Here is a 20,565-nt window from a genome sequence, read left to right as displayed (position 1 = left end):
AAATGGAAAAGTTCATGTTCACTAAGTAAGCTAAATGACACTTGCAGTTTAGTAATGCAACCCTCTGCTGTCCTGGAGATTAACTGCTGCCACAAGTTTGTCGGTACAGGAATGGGACTGTCATTCAAACACTGCTTATTTTTAAGATTTGGCTTTAATGAATGATAATGATTGAGACAAATAAAGGGCTTATGTACTAGTTGGCCCTACAGAGTGGATTGAGAGGCATTTGCTTTGTATTCCCTGTGCTTGTTTAGATGTTTCTCGAAGTCAGTTTCCAAGGGCCACAGAAAATTCAAAATAATACTGATGGAGTATTTCTTGGTAGTTCTCACGATTGCATTTCTTTTTTCTGTCACACATTACAGTTTAGTAGACGGTAGCAGAGTTGGAGAGTGAAGTCACCCATAGTAATACAGCCAAAGTCTAGTTGTTGGATGTCTGGAGGCATTTGAACCACGTGTGCCACTTCTCATACATGTCTTTATCTTAAATAGTAAATAAGAATTGTTTCATCCCTATTAACTTGGAGAAAATTTTCCCAAACTTCACATATCTTCTAGGTGCATTATGATTTTGGCTTGCGGAATATATTGTCTGTGCTACGTACATTAGGAGCAGCAAAAAGAGCAAATCCCACAGATACTGAATCAACCATTGTCATGCGTGTGCTGAGAGATATGAACCTGTCTAAACTAGTAAGTTCTGAGAGCCTGATAAATTACTTATACTGCACTTTGGAGTTATGTGATCACTAGAAGATTGGATGTGACCTTTACACTGAAGCTAGCTTGGAAATGTTTTGTTCTCTGAATAGAACATTTTGGCTGGGATAGAGATAATTTTGTTCATAGTACATAGTTCATATGGGGCTGAGGAGGAAGTGAGAGAGGGGCTGTGTGTTTCTTGGCTTCCTACCTGGGTTAAACTTTGAATTGTTCAGAATTTTTTTCCGTATTTCCCCTGCTACCTTTAGAAATAAGTGACAAAATATATGTCTGTGTAGTAAGTTTAGAAACGTTGACCTTAAGTATTTAGAAATGCTTTTGAAATAATCTGTTATTCACAGTAATGAGTACCAACTCACCCATCTAAATAGCTAAAAAACCCCTCTTTTGTTGTGATACTTCATCTTTTTTTTAAATATCTTGGACAAATAATATTATTGCTAAAATCTACTTAAGAAATTCAGTCTGTATGTTGGTAGTTTATTTTGATTAATGGAAGCATCATGTGATCTCTTTCTGCTATGTCCTGCTAGTGTTTAGCACCTAGAGGATTACCATAATGGTTCTTTGTCTTCTCAAATATTTCTTTAGATCTGCAGGAGCTAGGGTTTATTTTTTTAAGATGTTAGAATAAATAAAAAAGGTTTTAATCTGTGTGGCTTTTTGTTTTCCCTGATTTTCACTAGATTGATGAAGATGAACCTTTATTCCTGAGTCTAATTGAAGACCTGTTTCCAGATATCCAGCTTGATAAAGCAGGCTATCCTGAACTTGAAGCAGCCATTGACAAACAGGTGATGTTTCTCTTGATCTGTGCTACTCTGGCATAACTATCATGATGTGACATCTAAGAAAATTATTTTTGTTGAATCTATCCAGGTGGTAATTATGTTTTACTATTTAGAAGAACAATAAACTTTTCCATAAATCTTTACCATTGGCATATTATTATTATTAAGCTTATTCTTCAGGAGGTCACTGAATTGTGATTGTGGTGCCCTGTGTTTTCTTGTGAGTCATTTGTGGGGTCCAGTTTTAAAAATGCATGTATATAAGTTTGCCTTATGTGACCCAGGATCAAATATTTGTATAAAATCTAACCATTGGAACATGAACTTGAGAAAATATTTACCTAAAATGACACTTCTATTTAATTTCCCCCTAGATTTTTGTAACATTTTAATAGGACCAACTTAAGAATATAATTTATATACATTTATAATAGATATATTATAGATATATCCAATAGATTAGATATATAAAATAATATATATATTAGATATATAGTAATAGTTATATTAGATCTATATCTGTCATATAGATATATTAGCTTTACATCTGACAGCTAAGCCAACAGCCAGTCACTTTCTCACTTTCCCAAGGAGACTGGGGGAGAGATTCAGAAGGGGAGAAGAGAGTGAAAAAAAGCTTATGGGTCTAGATCAAGACAGTTTAATAAATGAAGAAAAAATAAATAGAAAAAAGGGATGCAAAAGCAGTTACTGTCCACCAGCAGACTGATTTTCAACCAGTCTCTGAGCAATGGCTACTTTGGAGAAACTTCCTCCCAGTTTTATTGCTGACCATGATGTTACCGCCGCAGGAGCATTGGGCTAGATGACCTTTAAAGGTTCTTTCCAATGCAAACTGTTCTATCATTCTATAGTACAGAGTATCCCTTCAGTCAGTTGGAGTCAGCTGTCCTAGCTGTGTTGCCTCCCAACCTCTTGCACTTCACCAGTCTTCTCATGGACGGAGCAGAGTGAGAAACAAAGAAGGCCTTGATGCTGTGAAACACAGTTAAGAAACAGCCAAAGTAGTAGTGTTATCAATGCTGTTTTGATCACAAATCTAAAACATGGCCCCATGTGGGCTATTATGAAGAAAATTAGCTCCATCCCAGCCAGGCGCACTACATATTACAAGTGTTAACAGAGAATCTTTTGAGAACATGTCAAGTCTGCTTGTGACCATACTTTTTTTATTGATAAAGGAAATATCTAGTCCACAAGATTATTATAATATCCGTGAATTTTAGAAATTATTAAGAAAAGTTTCCATTGATGGCATTGTATTAGAGTGAAGAAATAGCTACCAGGACCATCTTGTGTTATGTGAGGAAAAAAATCAGATACATTCTATTGTATCAGATTTTGGATGTATTACTATATATATGTTGACTCTGAAAACAAGTCAGAGGGCTATATTCGATACTGTAAAGAAAGGTAACTTGGCTGTTTTGGTGTCAACTGTGAGAGTTTTTAATATGTAAAAGATAACAGAGTTTTCTTGTGTATCCTTGAAAATGGAGCATATGATGTTTACATTTTGCTTTGCAAACTCCATTGCTTCCACATTGGTGTTCTTCATGGTGATGAGAAGTTGATGGCAGCATGGACTTCCTTGTTGCTGTTCACAGATTTACCTTGTTCTGCCTTTTGTTCTTGGCTTCCTTGCAAAGAGAGAGAAGCTGAACTGGTATGAGCTTCATTATGCAAGTGATATAGCAAGTGGTAATTCCAGTTCCATGGTTCTAACTGACTACATGACAGTAATTGTAAAAGCTGAGTTTTATCTTATCAGTAAAAAGTTAGTCCTCTTTTCACTGGTAATAGTTTCTGAGATGCTTGTTGAACAGAAATTATACCAAAATTAAAATATAATTGTTATTTTGAGAGATTCATCTTTATATAATGATCTTGAAGTTGTAGAAATGTTTTTGACTGTCAAAAACATAGTGTACTATGAATATTTAGGAGATCTAGCTTTTCTCTGCTGGCTAACTACTTTCTAGTTCACATCAAGCAGAGTCATTTTCACAAGCAAAAGCAATACCATTATAGGGAGATTACTACTTTTTATTAGTATTAGTTCCAAGCTTAAAGATGTTAACAAGCATATGATATTTGATTTTAAAAAATAATGATTTTTCTTGGAAAAATGTTGCTGAGAAGTTACTCAAAGATCTGTCTGTATACTAAGAAATATTTAACGATGCTTTATGTAAAAATTTTTGGTTATTTTAAGCATTTAGAAACACAAGTCATCATCATCATAAAAAAGCAGCTCTTCTGAGAAGCAAGTGGAAAAACAAGTAGAAAATGCTATGTAACTGTGAAAGACATTACTAGCAAAAGTGTTTCTAAAATCCTTGGCTTTTCCTTGAAATGATGTTTTAACACTAAGAAGAGCTAAAAAAAAGGAAAGTTTATCCTATTTTATTTTTTCTGAATGCGTATTTGAATACCAAATATTTCTTCTTTTTCCAACAGTTTTTTTATATACACGAAGCCTTTACAAAGATTGTAGTAATCTGCTGAAGATATATATTTTTGTTAAAGCATCAAAGTACCTTGTGCACTAAAATAATAGTAATTTGGTTTTCTGTCACTATCTCTAGGTGGAGGAAGCTGGACTTGTTTGTCATCCTCCTTGGAAACTGAAAGTTATCCAGCTTTTTGAAACCCAGAGAGTAAGGCATGGATTGATGACACTAGGACCTAGTGGTGCAGGAAAAACTACCTGCATTCACACTTTAATGAAAGCAATGACAGGTATGTGAGTATTTGTATTTTACTGTATTGTACTGTTATTCAACTTTTAAAATGTTAACTTTAAATTGCATTAGAAAGCCTCAATTTCTTCACTGTGAGAAAATATTGCTGGAAGGATCAGCTTGTGTGTTGAGATACTAATTATTGTAATAGTATCTTTTAAAAGCTTAAAAATGTCTGACATTTAAAGTCATATACTTTATGTCCTATTTTCCATGTTATGATACTTACATCAGAAATTCTTATTCTAGAAATGTTAAGCAAGAGGAGTTCTGTCTAGATAGGCAGTTTAGAGAAGTGATTAAACCATCTCCTGGGTTTGGCTGAAACCTTTCCCTAATCACAGAACATACTGAGTTGGAAGGAATGCACAAGGACCATCAAGTCCAGCTCGTGGCCCTGCACGTGACCATCCCTAGGAGTCACACCGTGTATCTGAAAGTATCATCTAAAGGCTTCTTGAACTCTGTCAGGCTTGGTGCTGTGACTACTTGCCTGGGGACCCTTTTCCAGTGCCCAACCACCCTCTGGGGGAAGAACCTTTTTCCAATATCTAACATAAACCTCCCCTGACACAATTCCAGGCCATTCCCTTGGGTCCTGTCACTGGTCACCATAGAGAAGAGATTATAAGTATTTAGTTCTTTTTGAACACAATTCACAAGACAGGGTCTTTATCTGCAGTATGAAATAACTACTTCTATCATTTGTTGCTGCTAGGAGATAGTTCCTAGTTAAGGCAGTGACAAAGTCTTAAAGGGTATTCATTTTCTGTCCTGACTGGAGGCTTGAGGAGTGTGTGCTGTTTTTTTCCTCTGTATTTCTAAACAAAAATATTAGTTAAAGAACATCTGTTTGAGCTTATTAAACTAAAAGGTCATAGCTGGGGGACAAAACCCATCTTTTTGAGGTAAGCTTGTTTTACCCCATTTCATAAACTGCCTATACAATTTTCCAGAAATGGATAACTTCTTTAAAAAATAGTTCAGCAATACATGCAGTACCCTACTCTGTTAAGAAACACTGTAAGCTCTATATTGCAGCGTAAATCACTGTTCCATTTAGGAAAAAAAGCAGAAAGAACAGGTATATATTTATATATAATACTATACATTATACTATTTTTCTATGTTTTTCTAGCACTGAGATGTGAACTTCTACCAAGATAAAACCACCACCAGCTTTTTCAAAGCTGATATTCTCACACAACCTCATGAAATGTTAAACTACATGATTTGCATATCTTATATGTTAGTGAACTCTGACTATAATGAAGATATTTTAAAACAAGTCATATTTTAGCTATTTCTTTCAACATCTTATTATGGGCTTCTGACTAGTTTTAATATTGGGTTTTCTAAAGATGTCGGGTATAGGAGTTTTTAAGCTGTTAATAATGAGGAAAAAATAAAGGTTATATGATCATGGAATGGCTAGATAGAATTCAGCTCCTAAAAGAATTCAGAAGGATATGCCAATATCTTGTACTTACCTATTCCAAGATATATGCAAGTGCACAGCTGGGCAAAATTAAAAAAAAAATCAGTCATGTGGAGCATCTGTCTGTTATTTAGTCATTGGGTTTTAAAAATGTGCATCCAAACCAAAGGCTTTAAAGCTCTATTGCTTGATAAGCCTTCAAAATATTAAACTAAACCTCAAATAAATTTTAATTGCTGCTCTTCTGTTCCCCATGAAGCTATGAAATGTGAATTATGCTTTCAAAAGTTTCAACCTTTGTTCTACTTTGTTTTGATGGCTCCTGTTAACAAATGTTGATGTATAGCAAGAGATAAGTTTTCCAAGTAAATACACAACATCTTATAATTGTGAATGCATATTAAAGCATACGTTTGGGTGTAATAATTTTGAATTTGTTGAAGTTCTCCGACTGCTGAAAAGAAATACAAAAGCTAAACTGATGATCTGCCTTCACAGATTGTGGACAGCCACATCGTGAAATGAGAATGAATCCTAAAGCTATAACTACTCCGCAAATGTTTGGACGTCTTGATGTGGCAACAAATGATTGGACAGATGGAATATTTTCAACACTCTGGAGAAAAACTTTAAGAGCCAAGAAAGGTATTATGAAAAACACTTCCCTCCAAAATGAAACAAGAAAACCCAAGCTGCTCTATTCTAAATGATTTGTGTTCAAACTGTCTAGTGTAACAAGTACTATTTTGCTAAATTTGCTAAACCCTCTTTTTTGAATATTAAGCCCTTGTATGAAAGAAAAGTGGAAGGTAAGAGTCAGTTCCCCCAGTACTGGTATACAATAAAAAATTTTGATGCAGTCAGATTTCTGTCTGTTCTCCAACTGCCATATTAAAAGGGAGTGAATCTCATCAGCTAGCCCTGCACGTATCACAGTCCATCTCAAATGGCACTAGAGAATTCTGTTTAGTTAACCAACTTCTGCCTAAAATAGTGCTAACATATATTCTTAGACTGCTATTAACTAAAAGATTGACCTTGGTAGTTTGGTGCTAGATAGGTTCTTCTTTGTTTTGTCTGAAAATCTGATCTGTATGTGATCTTATCATTAGACCTTAAGGACAAATGGGAAAAATAAAATAAAATCCTGACATTTGTTGCATTATTTTCATACAAAAATTCTTAGTCTTCAAGAATATAGATATTTTTCAAATAGAAAATATGTTTAAATTTAATTTTGTTGTGTGTTGTCTCAAGTCTAGAAATGTAGCACCCTTGAGAATGTAGCATAACATTAACTGTTGATTTTTTAATTTTTTCTCTTCAAGATGAAATAAAAATTAGCATACTCATATGACTTCTTCAGATTCACTCTTTGCAAAAATTCTGTAATGTCTCTTTATGAATCAAAATCCAGACCATCTCATGCTTGAGATGCCTGAACTGTAGTTGTAAAAAGCCTCTAAATAAAAAAAGTTTATCATCTGGAACCTCTTTGGTTCATACCTAGCAATTCTCCAAGCCATCTAGGTGTAGGTAGTAAGGACTCACTCTGAAGGCACATCTCCACTTAAAGCGCTGTCTAGCAATGCACAGCGGGGCTGTCTGCTCCTGAAGAGATGGGGAGCCAGAAGCCGAGGTGGAATCTCTTTCCAGCCAGGGCCTGTTGCTCAGTATCCAAGTGAGGTGATCAGAACAGAGCCAGACACTCCTAGGAAACAGAGATAGGCTGTAAGATGCATTTCTGTTACTAAATTGAAAGCAGAGGAAAAACTTAAAAGGGAGCTGGATCAAATTTACGAGCAGAACAAACCACAAGAGTCTTCCTCTAATGGACCTCTTTTACTTATGACAGTGAGCATAGTATTTGAAAGAATGATTTTTCAAGTGTTCTTTTCATTTGATTTGTCTACATTTATGCAAACTCTGGAAACAAAGGAATACTGTTTAAATTTAAATATTTCTATAGCTCTTATCTTCTTTATGTTGTTTTATGTAACTCAAAATAAACCTATTACTGTCTTGAAGACTGGATCCATAAAACTCTTTCAGACTATTAAAAACTGATGACTTATATTGATGACACTTTATGTATTGAACAATGGATAATAATTATCAATAGATGACAAAATGAAGTACTTAATTGAAACTGAGTGATGGAAAAGGTAATTGTATTAAAATCTGAGATTTTAACTGTGTACATGAATTCAGAATTAGTTAAAAAGTTGTTTGCAGAGATAAGAAACTGACTCTTGAAAGAAACTAGAACTTCCTCCATTGGCTTTTTTATCTGTTATTCTGGATTATAGGTGACCACATCTGGATAGTTCTCGATGGTCCAGTTGATGCTATTTGGATTGAGAACCTTAATTCTGTCCTGGATGACAACAGAACTCTGACACTAGCAAATGGTGATCGGATACCTATGGCTCCAAATTGCAAAATAGTCTTTGAACCTCATAATATTGATAATGCTTCTCCAGCAACAGTTTCAAGAAATGGGATGGTATTCATGAGCTCATCAGTTCTCAACTGGAGTCCTATCCTTGAGGTACAATAGCTAAGTGATTGATTATGTATTAGAAGTTTTACCGGTTATTTGTTCAATCTTTCACTGTTGTTACTTTAGGACCTATTCCTATTTTTGTGACTTTTGCTATGAAATAGCTTTTACACTGTATAAACTTATAGGTCAGTACTTAAAATAGCGATGTTTCTGGTAGTTTATACAAGAATGAATGATTTTTTAAGGACCATAGTTAATATAGTACACTATTAAAAACCATGTCTATTTCACTTTGAGACAAATTTATAATTGAAAAATACTTTCAATTATATGTCATGGTTTGAGATACCCCAAAATCCAATTCTCTAGTCCAAGCCCCCCTCCCACATCTCAAGCTAGTGTAAGATGTGATTTTTCCCAGCCAAAACACACCAGACTCAAAGTGGGGGAAAGGGAATATATTACAATGACTGTACAAATAAATACTACAATACATTATACACTACCTTAGCTATCTCTACCATGACATAAGTATTTACAATGGATCAAATCTCTTCTCCCCTCCAAATAAAAGTCCAGGAGGGAAGAAGGACAGATCCCTTCCACATTTAGGGCAGCAGCTCTTCTTCTGTCTTCCATGCAGCAGTTGCAACTGGATTGTTGTAGCTGGATCTCTTTTCAATACACACAAGGGGATCTCCAAGCCCCTCGGCTCTCCTTCGACTCCAAGTGAAGGCAATTGAAGAACAACTCAGTTTTCAGAATACCAACTACCTGGCAGCCCCTAGTAGAGCTTTAGACCAAGTAAGAAAAAAAGACTAAACAAGCTGATTCAGGAATCTTTAAATCCTCAATAAAATAAATATAAGTTCTGTTGATATTTTAAAATTAATTGCAGTTGGGATTTAGAACCAGAAATAAAGTCAATGCAACACCAAAGTATGTAATTTTTAAATTGATGTTCTCACTTGGCTGTCTGTTAACATTTCTAGAAGCAAAATATCTGAAGAACTGAGCAGTAGTTGCAGAACATGTTTCGGAGTGAAAACCAGCATACAACATATTGAACTATCAAACTGATTTATAAAGTGTTTTTCCTTTTCTTTTTTTTTTTTGTATTATCTTCCAAAAACCAATAAAAATCAATCCTAATCTTGACTGAATGCTAGTAATGATGTAGTGGATGATACATTTTGAGACTTGAGCATGCTGGGTTTTTTTCACATAGCAAAAATGTTGGTAAAGATGAAATATAAGAGTTCTCAAGAATCTGCCTAATGTTCCATAGTAATATCTTTCAACAAAGCTTTCAGTATTAATTTCAGTTTTCTTCCCTGTTAAGAAAACAATAGAGAAGATACCAGTAAAAAAAAAAAGTTGGTTTCTGATTATTATTTTATTCTTAAGCCCTATATTGACTTAGAACTTTATTGGTGAAGTAGACCCCTCAGGATTAACACTTTTAAAAAAAACTGAATTAGAAGAAATATTACTTTATTTTCTCTGTATATTTTCCTGTCTATTCCATCTTGTTGAGCATGTTTTGTTGACATTATTTTGCTTTGATAAAACATGGACTGTCTCATGAGTATCAAAAATGAAAACTTTCTTCCGTGTGGCTAAGACACTGATTCCTGCGATCATATAGATAATTACTTAATTACCTTCTCCCGAAAAACAAGTTAATATACCTTTCTTCAGTATAATCCCAAATTAAATTCCTTTATATTCGCTTTAAACTTTAATTTTAAGCTAGGAATAATTTCCTGTTTATGAAATTACAACATCATCCAGGCCCTTGTAGTATATTTATTGCTCTACTTTTCAGACTCAAAAGAACAAAACTTTATAGGTTACTATGAGCTAACAGACTAAATTTTACTGTCCTTCTTTCTAGCAGTTATCACATTAATAAGTTTTTAAAATAATTTTTAAAATTAATGTTTCACAATCTCATTCTGTCATTTCATTTTTCAAATCAAATAGAATACCTATGGAAAATGCAACTAATCCTTACCTAGGTAATGTCGCTTAAGTAGCCCTATGAAGATACAGTTGGATTTCAGATGTCAGCCTTTTGTAGTGGTTACTCTATGTTATTCTTAGCTTTCTTATTGTTTTAACCCATAAAGGTTCTCATGCTTGCAAGCTTTATATAGCTTGCTTGTTTATAACCAGATTCCTCGTCCATAAATCCCTGATTTGTCTGGCAATGGAGAAAAAGTTGGCATGCCACAGGCCATGGTTTGTGGCACTGCCTATATCCCCTGTCCTTAATTCACTAGAGGTTTCAGCACAGACATAAGTCAAAAGAGAAAGTATGCTGCTGTACAAGCCCTGAGTGCCAGGCAGTGCCTGGTGCCTCTTTTTGGGTCTGGAGACAGGAACTCCTCTGGGGAAAGTGTGCCCAGGGCATGGCACTTGAAACAGAAACTATCAAAATGAGGAAGGCCGTAAACTTGTGATTTCTGGCAAGAGAGACAAAGTTTCTTTTCCTTGTGCAGATCTGAAATGGCAGGTCAGTATAACACCCTGAAAATAGGTGAGGAGCATCAAGACCCACTAGGGAAGGCAACAGAAGCCAGTTTAACCATAACCAATTAAGAGGAAAAGGAGTGGGGATTGTCATCAGCTAGTCCTTCCTGTGTCAGAAGCACTCATGTTCTATGACTTATTGCCTTTGGAGGTTTGTTTGTGAAATACTAAGGGTTGCTGCAGAGGGTCAATTATATATTTCCCTAATAGTGGCTGGAGCTTTCCCTTTTAGAATGAGATTAAATCACATGGAACTGTCTGTTCAATCACAACTCTTAGCTATACTTTGGAATCATCACTAATTAATTTGATAAGTTCTTTTGTCAAGTCCAAAATGCTTGTATTCTTATTAGGAAAAACCACGTTTAATAGGTTTCCTAAAAATTTGGCTGGTGAAACTTCAGTTTTACCAATGCAAGTACAGGCAGCCAACACAAGTGCCTTATGTATATTACTGCCAGGGTTTACTTTTTAAAAATTTTTTAAATTAATATGGATACTTGGGAAAGTGTAATTGTAAGTGTCCTGCATCTAGAACAATGGCTGCCATGTTGTTCCACTTTTGTTGTTTCTTTCTGTGCCTACAACACTGCATAGGGCCTCTTGATGTTAGGTTCTCTCCTTGCATTGGTTAATTTGTAGAAAACCAGTTCTTGAATGTTTCAGCTTACATTGTGCTATAGATTCATCGACAAAGACAGCAGAAACAAAGAAAAACATTTTATTTTGCATTATCAGTTGTGATTTATCTCCTCACTTTGAAGTGATATGCAGACGAAATTTAGTTGTGTCGAAGTAAGTGTTGTATGAAAGTAGTTTCTCTTAATCCATAACCTTTTGCTTTCCATTTATTTTGATGGTAGCAAGAGTCTAAAGGAAAACCTTTTTGTTTGTTTGTTTTTGCCTTTGGATATAACATAAAGAAATTATGTTCATTTCACCATGAAACAACCCTTCCAACCTCTCTTCCTTTCCCCCTTGAAAAATTTGCTATAAAATTTCAGCCTGTAGGTATTTATAATTTGATCCAATAGCATTTATTTGTTTTTTTTTCTTTTGGTCTTACTTCATAAATATCTTGAGGGATCTTTCAGTATACCTCCCTTTAAATCTATTTTGTAATGCAATACACTACATATTTCAACAGGTCAGGGTAAATGTTAACCTTGCATTGTTCAGTATAGGATTTCCTTACTTTTGTAATAGAATTAAATGGAGTTTTCTTTTTTAGTTCACTAATTCTCAGATGCTGAATGAAACATAAATTTGTTGATATTTCAGAAGAACTTTGAAAAAAAAATTAAAGCCAAATATGGATAACTTAGGAAGTTGTTGCATATATTTAAATTTTCAATCCTTACAGTTTTCGAGCAACTAAATATAGCTGCCTATTGGGATGCAGTATTGTGATGTGCAACTTCCAAGTTCAGTGAAATAGATCTCAGACTTTTCATATTGCTGTTCTTGTGTAATGTGTTTCTTAAGCAGATTTTGTAAAGTGATCAAAGGTATTTGATCCATTATCATCAACCTTCTCCAAAGCAAGAACATCTTATTAGCATTTATATTTACCCCTAATATCTTTTTAACAATCAGTGAAGTTCTGGATATTTGTTTTAAGTACTTCTGCCAATTAATCATTAGCACTTTGTTTTCCACCTACTTATCTCTAGAAGGTTTTTTATATATATATACCCATTTGTAACCGGTCCCAGAGTTTATTTACTTTGAGAAGTAAAATGTAGAATTTCAAAATATTATGAAGGTAGTGGAAAGCGTAGAAAAGAATCATAGAAGCACAAGATAGTGGAGGTTGGAAGGGACCTCTAGAGATGGTGTAGGTGAATATAGCTCACTCAAAGCGGTTGTCTAGAGCAGGTTGCTAAGGCCTGCATCCTGTTGAGTTTTGAGATGGATAGAGACTCCAGAAGCTCACTGAGAAGCCTGTTCAGTTTTTAACCACCCTCACAAAAGAAAAACATCTTATGTTTAAAGGGAATTTGTTTGATTTCAGTTTGTACCAGATTTCGTTTTGAGTTTTGGGGAAGAATCTACAAGTGTTTTTGCTGGTGCTTGTATTTAATGTAGGAAATAAATTCATAGGATGTAAATGAGAAGTATTGTGCCACACAGATAAGAGAAAACTTAAAGGTAACTCAAAGGAGCATGTTACTACTTTCAGTTAAAGACATCAAAGAACAAATCCTTTTCTGTGATCTTAAGAAGTGGGTAGTTTTACTTAGGTTTTGTTTATCCAGCATTATAGATACTGAGATATACAGTAAAAACACTACACATACCAGCAGACATCCCTCCTGATAGCCTAACTTTTTTTCTGCAACTGCCAGATATTTCTGGGGTATCCTGTATTGTTTTCCTCGTTAGAAATAATGTCGTGTAGAATAAATGAAACTTGTGTCCAGTAAATATTATATTCTTTCTTTGTAGAGTTTTTGCATGCTTTTTGCAGCTGTTGTGATTAAAAAATATTTGAAAATAATGATTTTTGTGCTTTTGAAAGCTTTAAACTGCTTTTCCTCTTCAGTGTTCATCTTTAACATCCAGTAGGAATTATGCATACCTGGGTAAAGTTTGACCTTCTGCTAGCTAAAGCCTGGCCAACAGGCAGGGAATCTGAGACATGCCCTCTCCCCTCTTTTCCCCCCAGGAAATCAACTTTTGATGCTTGTTGAACCTTTTGAACTACTCTACTTGAATTTAATGAGACTTGGATTGGGAACTAAATTTCTTTTCTTGACATGCTTTGCAACAGGGATTTTTGAAAAGATATTCCTTCCAAGAAGCTGAAATTCTACGTCAACTGTATTCTTCATCGTTCCCAGACTTATACTGCTTCAGCATTCAGTCTCTGCATTGCAAGACTGAGATGTTGGAAGCCTTTGTGATTATGCAGAGCATTAATATTCTTCAGGGCCTTATCCTGCCTAAGGTAAGTAGTGTGGATTTTTTAGTTTTACTTTATCTGTCTGTTCATTGAAGACATCTGGAAATTTAAATATGACTGAAGGCTTTTAACCTGATATTACTAATTATTATCAAGTAGAATTTTCAGGCTACTGAAAATAAAAACCTAACTCAATCCTTCAGGAGCAAGGTGGAGAATTGACTCCAAAATACTTGGAAAGGCTGTACATCTTCTCTCTCATGTGGAGTGTAGGAGCATTGCTAGAACTGGAGGACAGATGCAAAATGGAGTACTGGCTTCGACACCATGCAACAATAAAGCTTGATCTTCCCTGTATCCCAGAAGGCAGTGAAGATACAATGTTTGATTATTATGTGGCATCCGATGGTTAGTAACCCAACTGGGTCATATGGGTTAAAATTTAAAAGTAATTTTTAAATTGGGCTTCTTTCAAAGAATTAATTAAGAAGTATTTTGTAGCTTACTTTCTTTTGCGTCCCTTAGCAAGTTTTGTTTTACAGCTACATTTTACTGGTGATGTTAAGTTTTTTCCTTATTTCCAGTGAGAAGTCAGAATGTGAATATATTGCCACAGAAAGCTGCATGGACTTTGCTATGATGAATTGTCAAGTGAAGAAAAGCAGACGGTCTTTGTTGTTGACATAATTTATGTAGGAAAGAGGAGTAAGCCTCTTAGATACAATTTGAGAGATTCTATGATTATATGATTCTATAATTTTGGTCTGAATATACAGAGTGGGATTGGTGTATGTGAGACAGAAGCACTGACAGATGAGTCAATTCAATGGAAAACAAGGGAAGCAATGATGCCTTGTATTTCTAAAACATTAACTTAATTTCTTTCTTATTAGGTAAATGGAAGCACTGGAATACACATGTTGAAGAGTATGTATATCCCAGTAGTGGTATACCAGAGTATGGCTCCATTCTTGTGCCTAATGTTGATAATGTGAGAATGGATTTCCTTATTGAAACCATTGCAAAACAGGGCAAGGTACTTTTTCTATATTTCACATCAAAATAGTGCATGATAATGGTTTTGAATTAGAAGTGAAATATTATGTTATTGAAAAGGATTAAATTCTTTTTTTTTAAATTGAAAATGGTGTTTCCTGAAGCTGCATTCATGTAAATGTGCTTGAACTCTTTGAGTACTCACTGCTTCCAGACTTTTCTGTCTTCCCCTCACCCATTCTTTTTGTAGTGGAAATAACTGTAATACATCTGAGATTAGGTCAGAACAAGATCATTTTTTTCACGTGCCTGTTGGAGAAGGAGAAGCACATAGAGTAGCAGACTCATATAAGACTCTGCTGATACGAACTCTACCAGCATGGGGCAGTTACAGAGTTTATGTAACTTTAGGTTGTGCAATCCTGTTCTTCACCAAAACTGTGTTACATAGTCAATTGAAGTCTTTCAGACACTGAGTCTCTAGACAATACACTCTTTTTCAAATACTCAAATCCTTTATGGAATAAGGCATTAGTTTGGTGGTGCTGACTGACATGACCATTAACTGCAAATATTTTTAATTTGTCAGGCCTGAAAAGTCTATGAGACATTAACTATTTTGCTTCTGAACCCTTGTTAAGAACTCACTTTAAATAGCTTTTCTAGTTTCTTTTCAGTTTAAAAGCTAAATGGGATTGATGAGCCTTTGCCGAGACACTCGACTTTTGTGTTTCATCTTATTTCAATGTTGTCTTTTTCTAGGCTGTCCTACTAATTGGTGAGCAAGGAACTGCAAAGACTGTTATCATCAAAAGTTTTATGACAAAATATAACCCTGAAAGCCACATGGCTAAGAGTTTGAATTTTTCATCTGCAACTACCCCATTAATTTTCCAGGTATAGTAGTCATTAATCTTCTAATGCAATGTGGCTGGTTTCAGAGAATGTTCTGAGAATTTGCCAGGAGAATGCTGCTGAAAGTATTCTGAACAACAAAAAAGCACCTGCTCAAATGATCGAAGTGTCCTAACACATGGTTTAAGACTTCTGTAATAAACATGTTCCATTCATGTAGTTATTGAGCTGTTCTTGGGCTGTTAAAACACCATGCATATTATTTTCTTCATCACGTAATGTTTTTGTGTCAAATGTATCAGTTCTCACTAACTGGGAAGAGCTGTCAGATTTCACTAAACGCCGTGAGTAAAATAAGTGCTACCCACAACAATCTGTCATAAAAAGTGTGCTGTCTGCAATTTAAATTTCTGTAAATTCAATTAGTCATTAAAAAATAATAACACATGCAGTGCATCTGCTCTAAGTTCACGTATGAATACTTAAATACCAAACTATACTACCTGTCCAGATTTCTACTGAGCTAATTTTAATTATTCCAAGTGTCTTTAATCTGCAGGAGATATATATGGGAAATATTTTTAATGAAGTCTGATATACCAAGCAAAAGCACTATCTCCTGTAATCAGAAGTTCTATCTATATGCTTGATATCTATCATCTGGCTCTATATCATAGTAGAAACTATTAACATATTTAATATATAAGTATGTAATTCTGATCTAAATTTCCTTAGTATTTTTCCTTCTATTGATTGGGCTATAAGCAAAAAGTAATGTATTTTTATTAAATAAATGTAAATTTAATTGATGATAGGTGAGAGTCTGATGATGAAGATATCTGAAATAGATATGCAAGACTAACAGTCAAGTCTCTGTTAACAATCTAAACCAAAATATTGTCTGTTACAACACACGTGCTTTAAAATTATAAAATCTTGGTCTAACTAATGCCACTTGTGTAAGAAGACAGGAGCCTAGTCACAGTGCAAGAATGCATGTATTTAAGTTTATACTGAAGAATAACTATGCATGGTTAAGTGAACTTTCATTTGGTATAGAATAAATAAAAACTGGATATTAAGAAGAACAGAGAAATGGAAAGATAATGAGAAGAACAGTAGAAGTAAGTCTACTATTAGGCAAAATTATTTCATCAAGTCTATTTATGTATGTGAGTTTAATTATCACTGTATGCTTTTATGAAGTACATTGATACTTCCTGGAAAGGTCTCCTGGAATCACATCTTTCATTTAATCTTTATTGCTAGTAACCATCAAATTTGCTGATAAGTGAATAAAATGAAAGTTTTATATGTATTCAAATCTGTGAAACTGTTAGGCATGTTTGTCTATTCTAGACATTTGTTGTATTTAACATCAACCTAGTGTTGCATAGCTTGGGATTTCAGATGCTCTAGTTCAACTAGCGCAATTACCTCCTGTCTTGTGTAAACCTTAGTAAAATTCTTTGTAACAGAACCATCAGTATGTTTAAGTGATTGAATCTTGTATGAAAGGAGATGCCCTTTGTAACTATGTTGCTAATTGCTTTTTAACAGCGTACAATAGAAAGTTACGTGGACAAGCGCATGGGCACAACTTATGGTCCGCCTGCAGGAAAAAAGATGACAGTCTTCATTGATGATGTGAACATGCCCATAATAAATGAATGGGGAGATCAGGTTAGTTTGTAAAAGAAGAAAAAAGAAGACACAAGATATTTTATTTCTTTTCTTGCTACACCATAAAATTGGCTGCTCAATCAGTCAGAAGAGGGTAAATTTGATATGTAGTACTTTATCTTTAAACAGTCATTTTAAAGAACCCATCTACATTACATTGTCATGAATTAATTAAAAATAAATATACTGACTACAAGAAGCAGTTTGAATACTTTTTAAAACATGCCTATATCATTTTAATAATTTTTTTTACCAAAACTCATTTGTTAATTAAAAAAAGAGGGAATTTGGCATGCAAACTATGATAGCAAACTGACATTATGGACAATAATTGTGAAAATTGAGAGGTAAGGAGTGTCTTTTCTGCTTTAGAAAAAATGGAAGTAATCTTTATGTACATTGGCAAGATTGTTCTAAAGTATATTGCTTTGGAAACTAATGTTAGAATTTCTATAGAAGAATAGTTGTAGAATGTACAGTCTGTGGGGTGGTTTCAGCTGGTCAAACAGAAAAGCAAGGTGTTTGTTTATGGCTAAAGAAAAGGATCTGGCATTCTTTTATATAGGACTAATTCTGTGTTTGCAGCTTGAAGACCATACTTGTAATTGTTACACATGGAAATTTAATAAAAATATTTTGTATCATATGCAACACGTAAAGATGCATCAGTTTGGGCTTGATTAGAACAAACTGGAAATTTTGTGTTAAAAGGGATTCCAGCATATATAGAAATCATGCAGTGTTCAAGTGAGAATAAATTATAGTATGAATGATTAGTTCTAAACTAGGGATTCCCCTCTACTTCCAGGATTTTTGTTCATAGATATTACCAATGGGAAGGACAATCCAAATGTGCTTATTCCTGGCAGTGCATTTTTGATCTGAAGCAAATAAGCAGGGGGTTGAGTGAAAAATAATGAGATACTCTATTAGGTCTTTCAAGTATATAAATATGTTTTATATTTCATTTAGTTGTATGCATAATAATCTGTTATGTAAAACCTGGTTATTTTACAGGTCACTAATGAGATAGTTAGGCAACTGATGGAACAGAAAGGGCTGTATAACCTGGAAAAACCTGGTGAATTCTCCAACATTGTGGACATTCAGTTTTTGGCTGCCATGATCCACCCTGGGGGAGGTCGCAATGACATTCCACAGAGGCTGAAGAGACAATTTTCTGTGTTCAACTGTACTCTGCCTTCTAATTCTTCTATTGACAAAATTTTTGGTAAAGGGAAATTACCTTTGTATCCATCTCATTTTTGAAAATAGTAATTGATTTTTCTTTATCCTTCTATTTATAAACATTATGGTTAAAATTGAGGCTTAATCCTACTCTGATTTGTTTGCTAGCACATTTTCCTTCAGTAATCACTCCCCACCTGTGATGTCATTAATCTGTAATTTTTTCAGGTCCAGTCACATCTCTGAATCAATTGGTATGTAAGTGTTAGTAAGAATGACATGAGGGTATCATTGTTGCAGTGACAATGCTAGAGAGATGCTCATGTGCTGCTGGTGCTAAGAATAAGTGACTAATGACTAGACAAAGGACAGTATCATACTGGTTTCTCAGAAATGTTAGCTATTCAAAGGCAGTGGAAGCTATTTTGGGAGAAAAAAGAAAATTTTAATGCACAGTTAATTAAAAGCTAAATAACCAGTGAGTGAGCTGGTGGCAGAATGGTGTTAAGAACAGGTGAATCAAGATTTGAATAAAGACTGGAAAACCATTTCAACAAACTGGAAAAGGTTTTGGGGATTATAAAAAAAGAAAAAGAAATTTCAGATGATCATTGCTCTTAGTATTGCCCTAGTGTGTTTTTAAATTGGCAATTTTTTTTCCCCCAGGTGTAATTGGAGAAGGGCACTACTGTAGTGAGCGTGGGTTTTCAGATGATGTGAAGAAAACAGTAGCCAAATTGGTTCCATTGACACGCAGACTGTGGCAGATTACCAAGCTAAAAATGTTGCCCACACCAGCCAAGTTTCATTATGTCTTCAACCTTCGAGACCTCTCGAGGATTTGGCAAGGAATGCTGAACACTACATCAGAAGTGATCAATGAACCAAAGGTAAGTGCAACACATCAGTGACTTTGTTATAATTAGTGTATAATTACTGTAGGAAAGAGAATGAAGAATCTATCTTGGCGTTTGAGTTTGTTTTAAAAAATGAAATTTCAGTGTTTTTTTGAGGAAAAGACGTTTTAGTCCAGCTTTTATAGTACCAACTGAAATGACAACTTCATTGAAAACTATAACAAAACCTGATTCTTTTACACAAGAGACTTTGCTTCTATTTTCTGTTGCTGACAAATGCTACTTTTTTGGAAAGAATTGAGAAGATAAAATTATGGGAAGTAATGAACTTGTTTTAACCCAATGAAAATGCTTATATATTGATTAAAAAATTAAACAGCTCCACCTTCCAATTATTGTCTTTAGGCTTTCATTCACTACATATTATCTGTCTAACAAATGATTTCTGGCTTATGGTTTAAAAGGAAGAAGTAGTAACAAGTCATACTTTCTTCAAGAAAAACATAATTTCTCTTTTAATTGTTTTAAGGTGAAGTTATCTAGAGTGTTGGGCCCTGAAACATGAAGTGCTGGAAAAGCAATGTTTATGGTAGTCATGGAAAATTTGTTAGACATTTGGGTTATATAATCACTTCATGTTTAATGTACATCCCTGATTGATGAATAAGCTCATGAATGCTACTGCATTTAAAATTTAAATTTTAGAATGGATTTTAATTTCTGAAGCTAAAAATATAGAGCACTAAGATATATGTACATATATTCTCAATTAATAATCTTCTGAAGTATAACAAACAATTCCTCAAAATGTGACTGTATAAATTTACATGTTAGTTCTGAGACTTGGCACGGTATGTGGTGCTGTAGGCTGAAACAAAAGGTCTTCAAGGAGTACTTGGAATTTTTTTCTACTACCCTCTAGAAATAGCATGGGACTGAAACAGTGCTGCTAGTATTAAGAATCCGGTAGGTTTTCCTCCTGCATCCTGTGACGAAACTGAAGGACTTGAAAGGTATATTGAATTTGGAGAAGGAATAATATAAACACTTATACTTTTTTGTGGTTTTTTTTTTTTTTGTTCTCTACTTTGGCTGTAGTATTGGTAGTTAGAAAACTGGTTTATCAGTACATAAACATGTGTAAACAGGTGTGGATATGGTTTTAGGGCTAGGGAAATAAAATCTTCATTGGTAAACGCACTTCAGTTTGGAATACTAGATAAAGGCTCCTTGCACAGTTAACTGAATGTAAGCTTAAGTTGCTATTGGGCAGAATAAGAAGCTCAAGGTATGTCTTCTGAAGAAACCCCCAAACCAC

General features: G+C 34.4%; 1 protein-coding gene across 9 annotated transcripts in view; it reads left to right on the top strand.

Annotated features, from left to right (window-relative positions):
* The window catches only part of DNAH5 (dynein axonemal heavy chain 5), a 113,885-nt gene that overhangs the window by 51,786 nt on the left and 41,534 nt on the right, over window positions 1-20,565 (top strand). For 8 of the 9 annotated variants that reach the window (XR_004359257.1, XM_032699993.1, XM_032699965.1 and 5 more), the window contains 12 exons: window positions 564-698; window positions 1,415-1,522; window positions 4,129-4,282; window positions 6,221-6,367; window positions 8,032-8,273; window positions 13,537-13,713; window positions 13,872-14,076; window positions 14,562-14,704; window positions 15,427-15,561; window positions 17,080-17,202; window positions 18,220-18,433; window positions 19,057-19,280. Coding sequence is in view for 8 of the 9 variants with exons in the window: in XM_032699993.1 (XP_032555884.1) it covers window positions 564-698; window positions 1,415-1,522; window positions 4,129-4,282; window positions 6,221-6,367; window positions 8,032-8,273; window positions 13,537-13,713; window positions 13,872-14,076; window positions 14,562-14,704; window positions 15,427-15,561; window positions 17,080-17,202; window positions 18,220-18,433; window positions 19,057-19,280 (2,007 nt within the window). In the remaining variant the exon portion in view is untranslated. The remainder of the gene's footprint in view (window positions 1-563; window positions 699-1,414; window positions 1,523-4,128; window positions 4,283-6,220; window positions 6,368-8,031; window positions 8,274-13,536; window positions 13,714-13,871; window positions 14,077-14,561; window positions 14,705-15,426; window positions 15,562-17,079; window positions 17,203-18,219; window positions 18,434-19,056; window positions 19,281-20,565) is intronic. The other variant, XM_032699974.1, reaches the window with a different exon arrangement.

The sequence above is a fragment of the Chiroxiphia lanceolata genome, chromosome 1 (assembly GCF_009829145.1).
Source record: "Chiroxiphia lanceolata isolate bChiLan1 chromosome 1, bChiLan1.pri, whole genome shotgun sequence".
NCBI lineage: Eukaryota > Metazoa > Chordata > Aves > Passeriformes > Pipridae > Chiroxiphia > Chiroxiphia lanceolata.
Note: the sequence above shows the minus strand (reverse complement) of the source record. Positions and strands in the feature narration are given on the sequence as shown.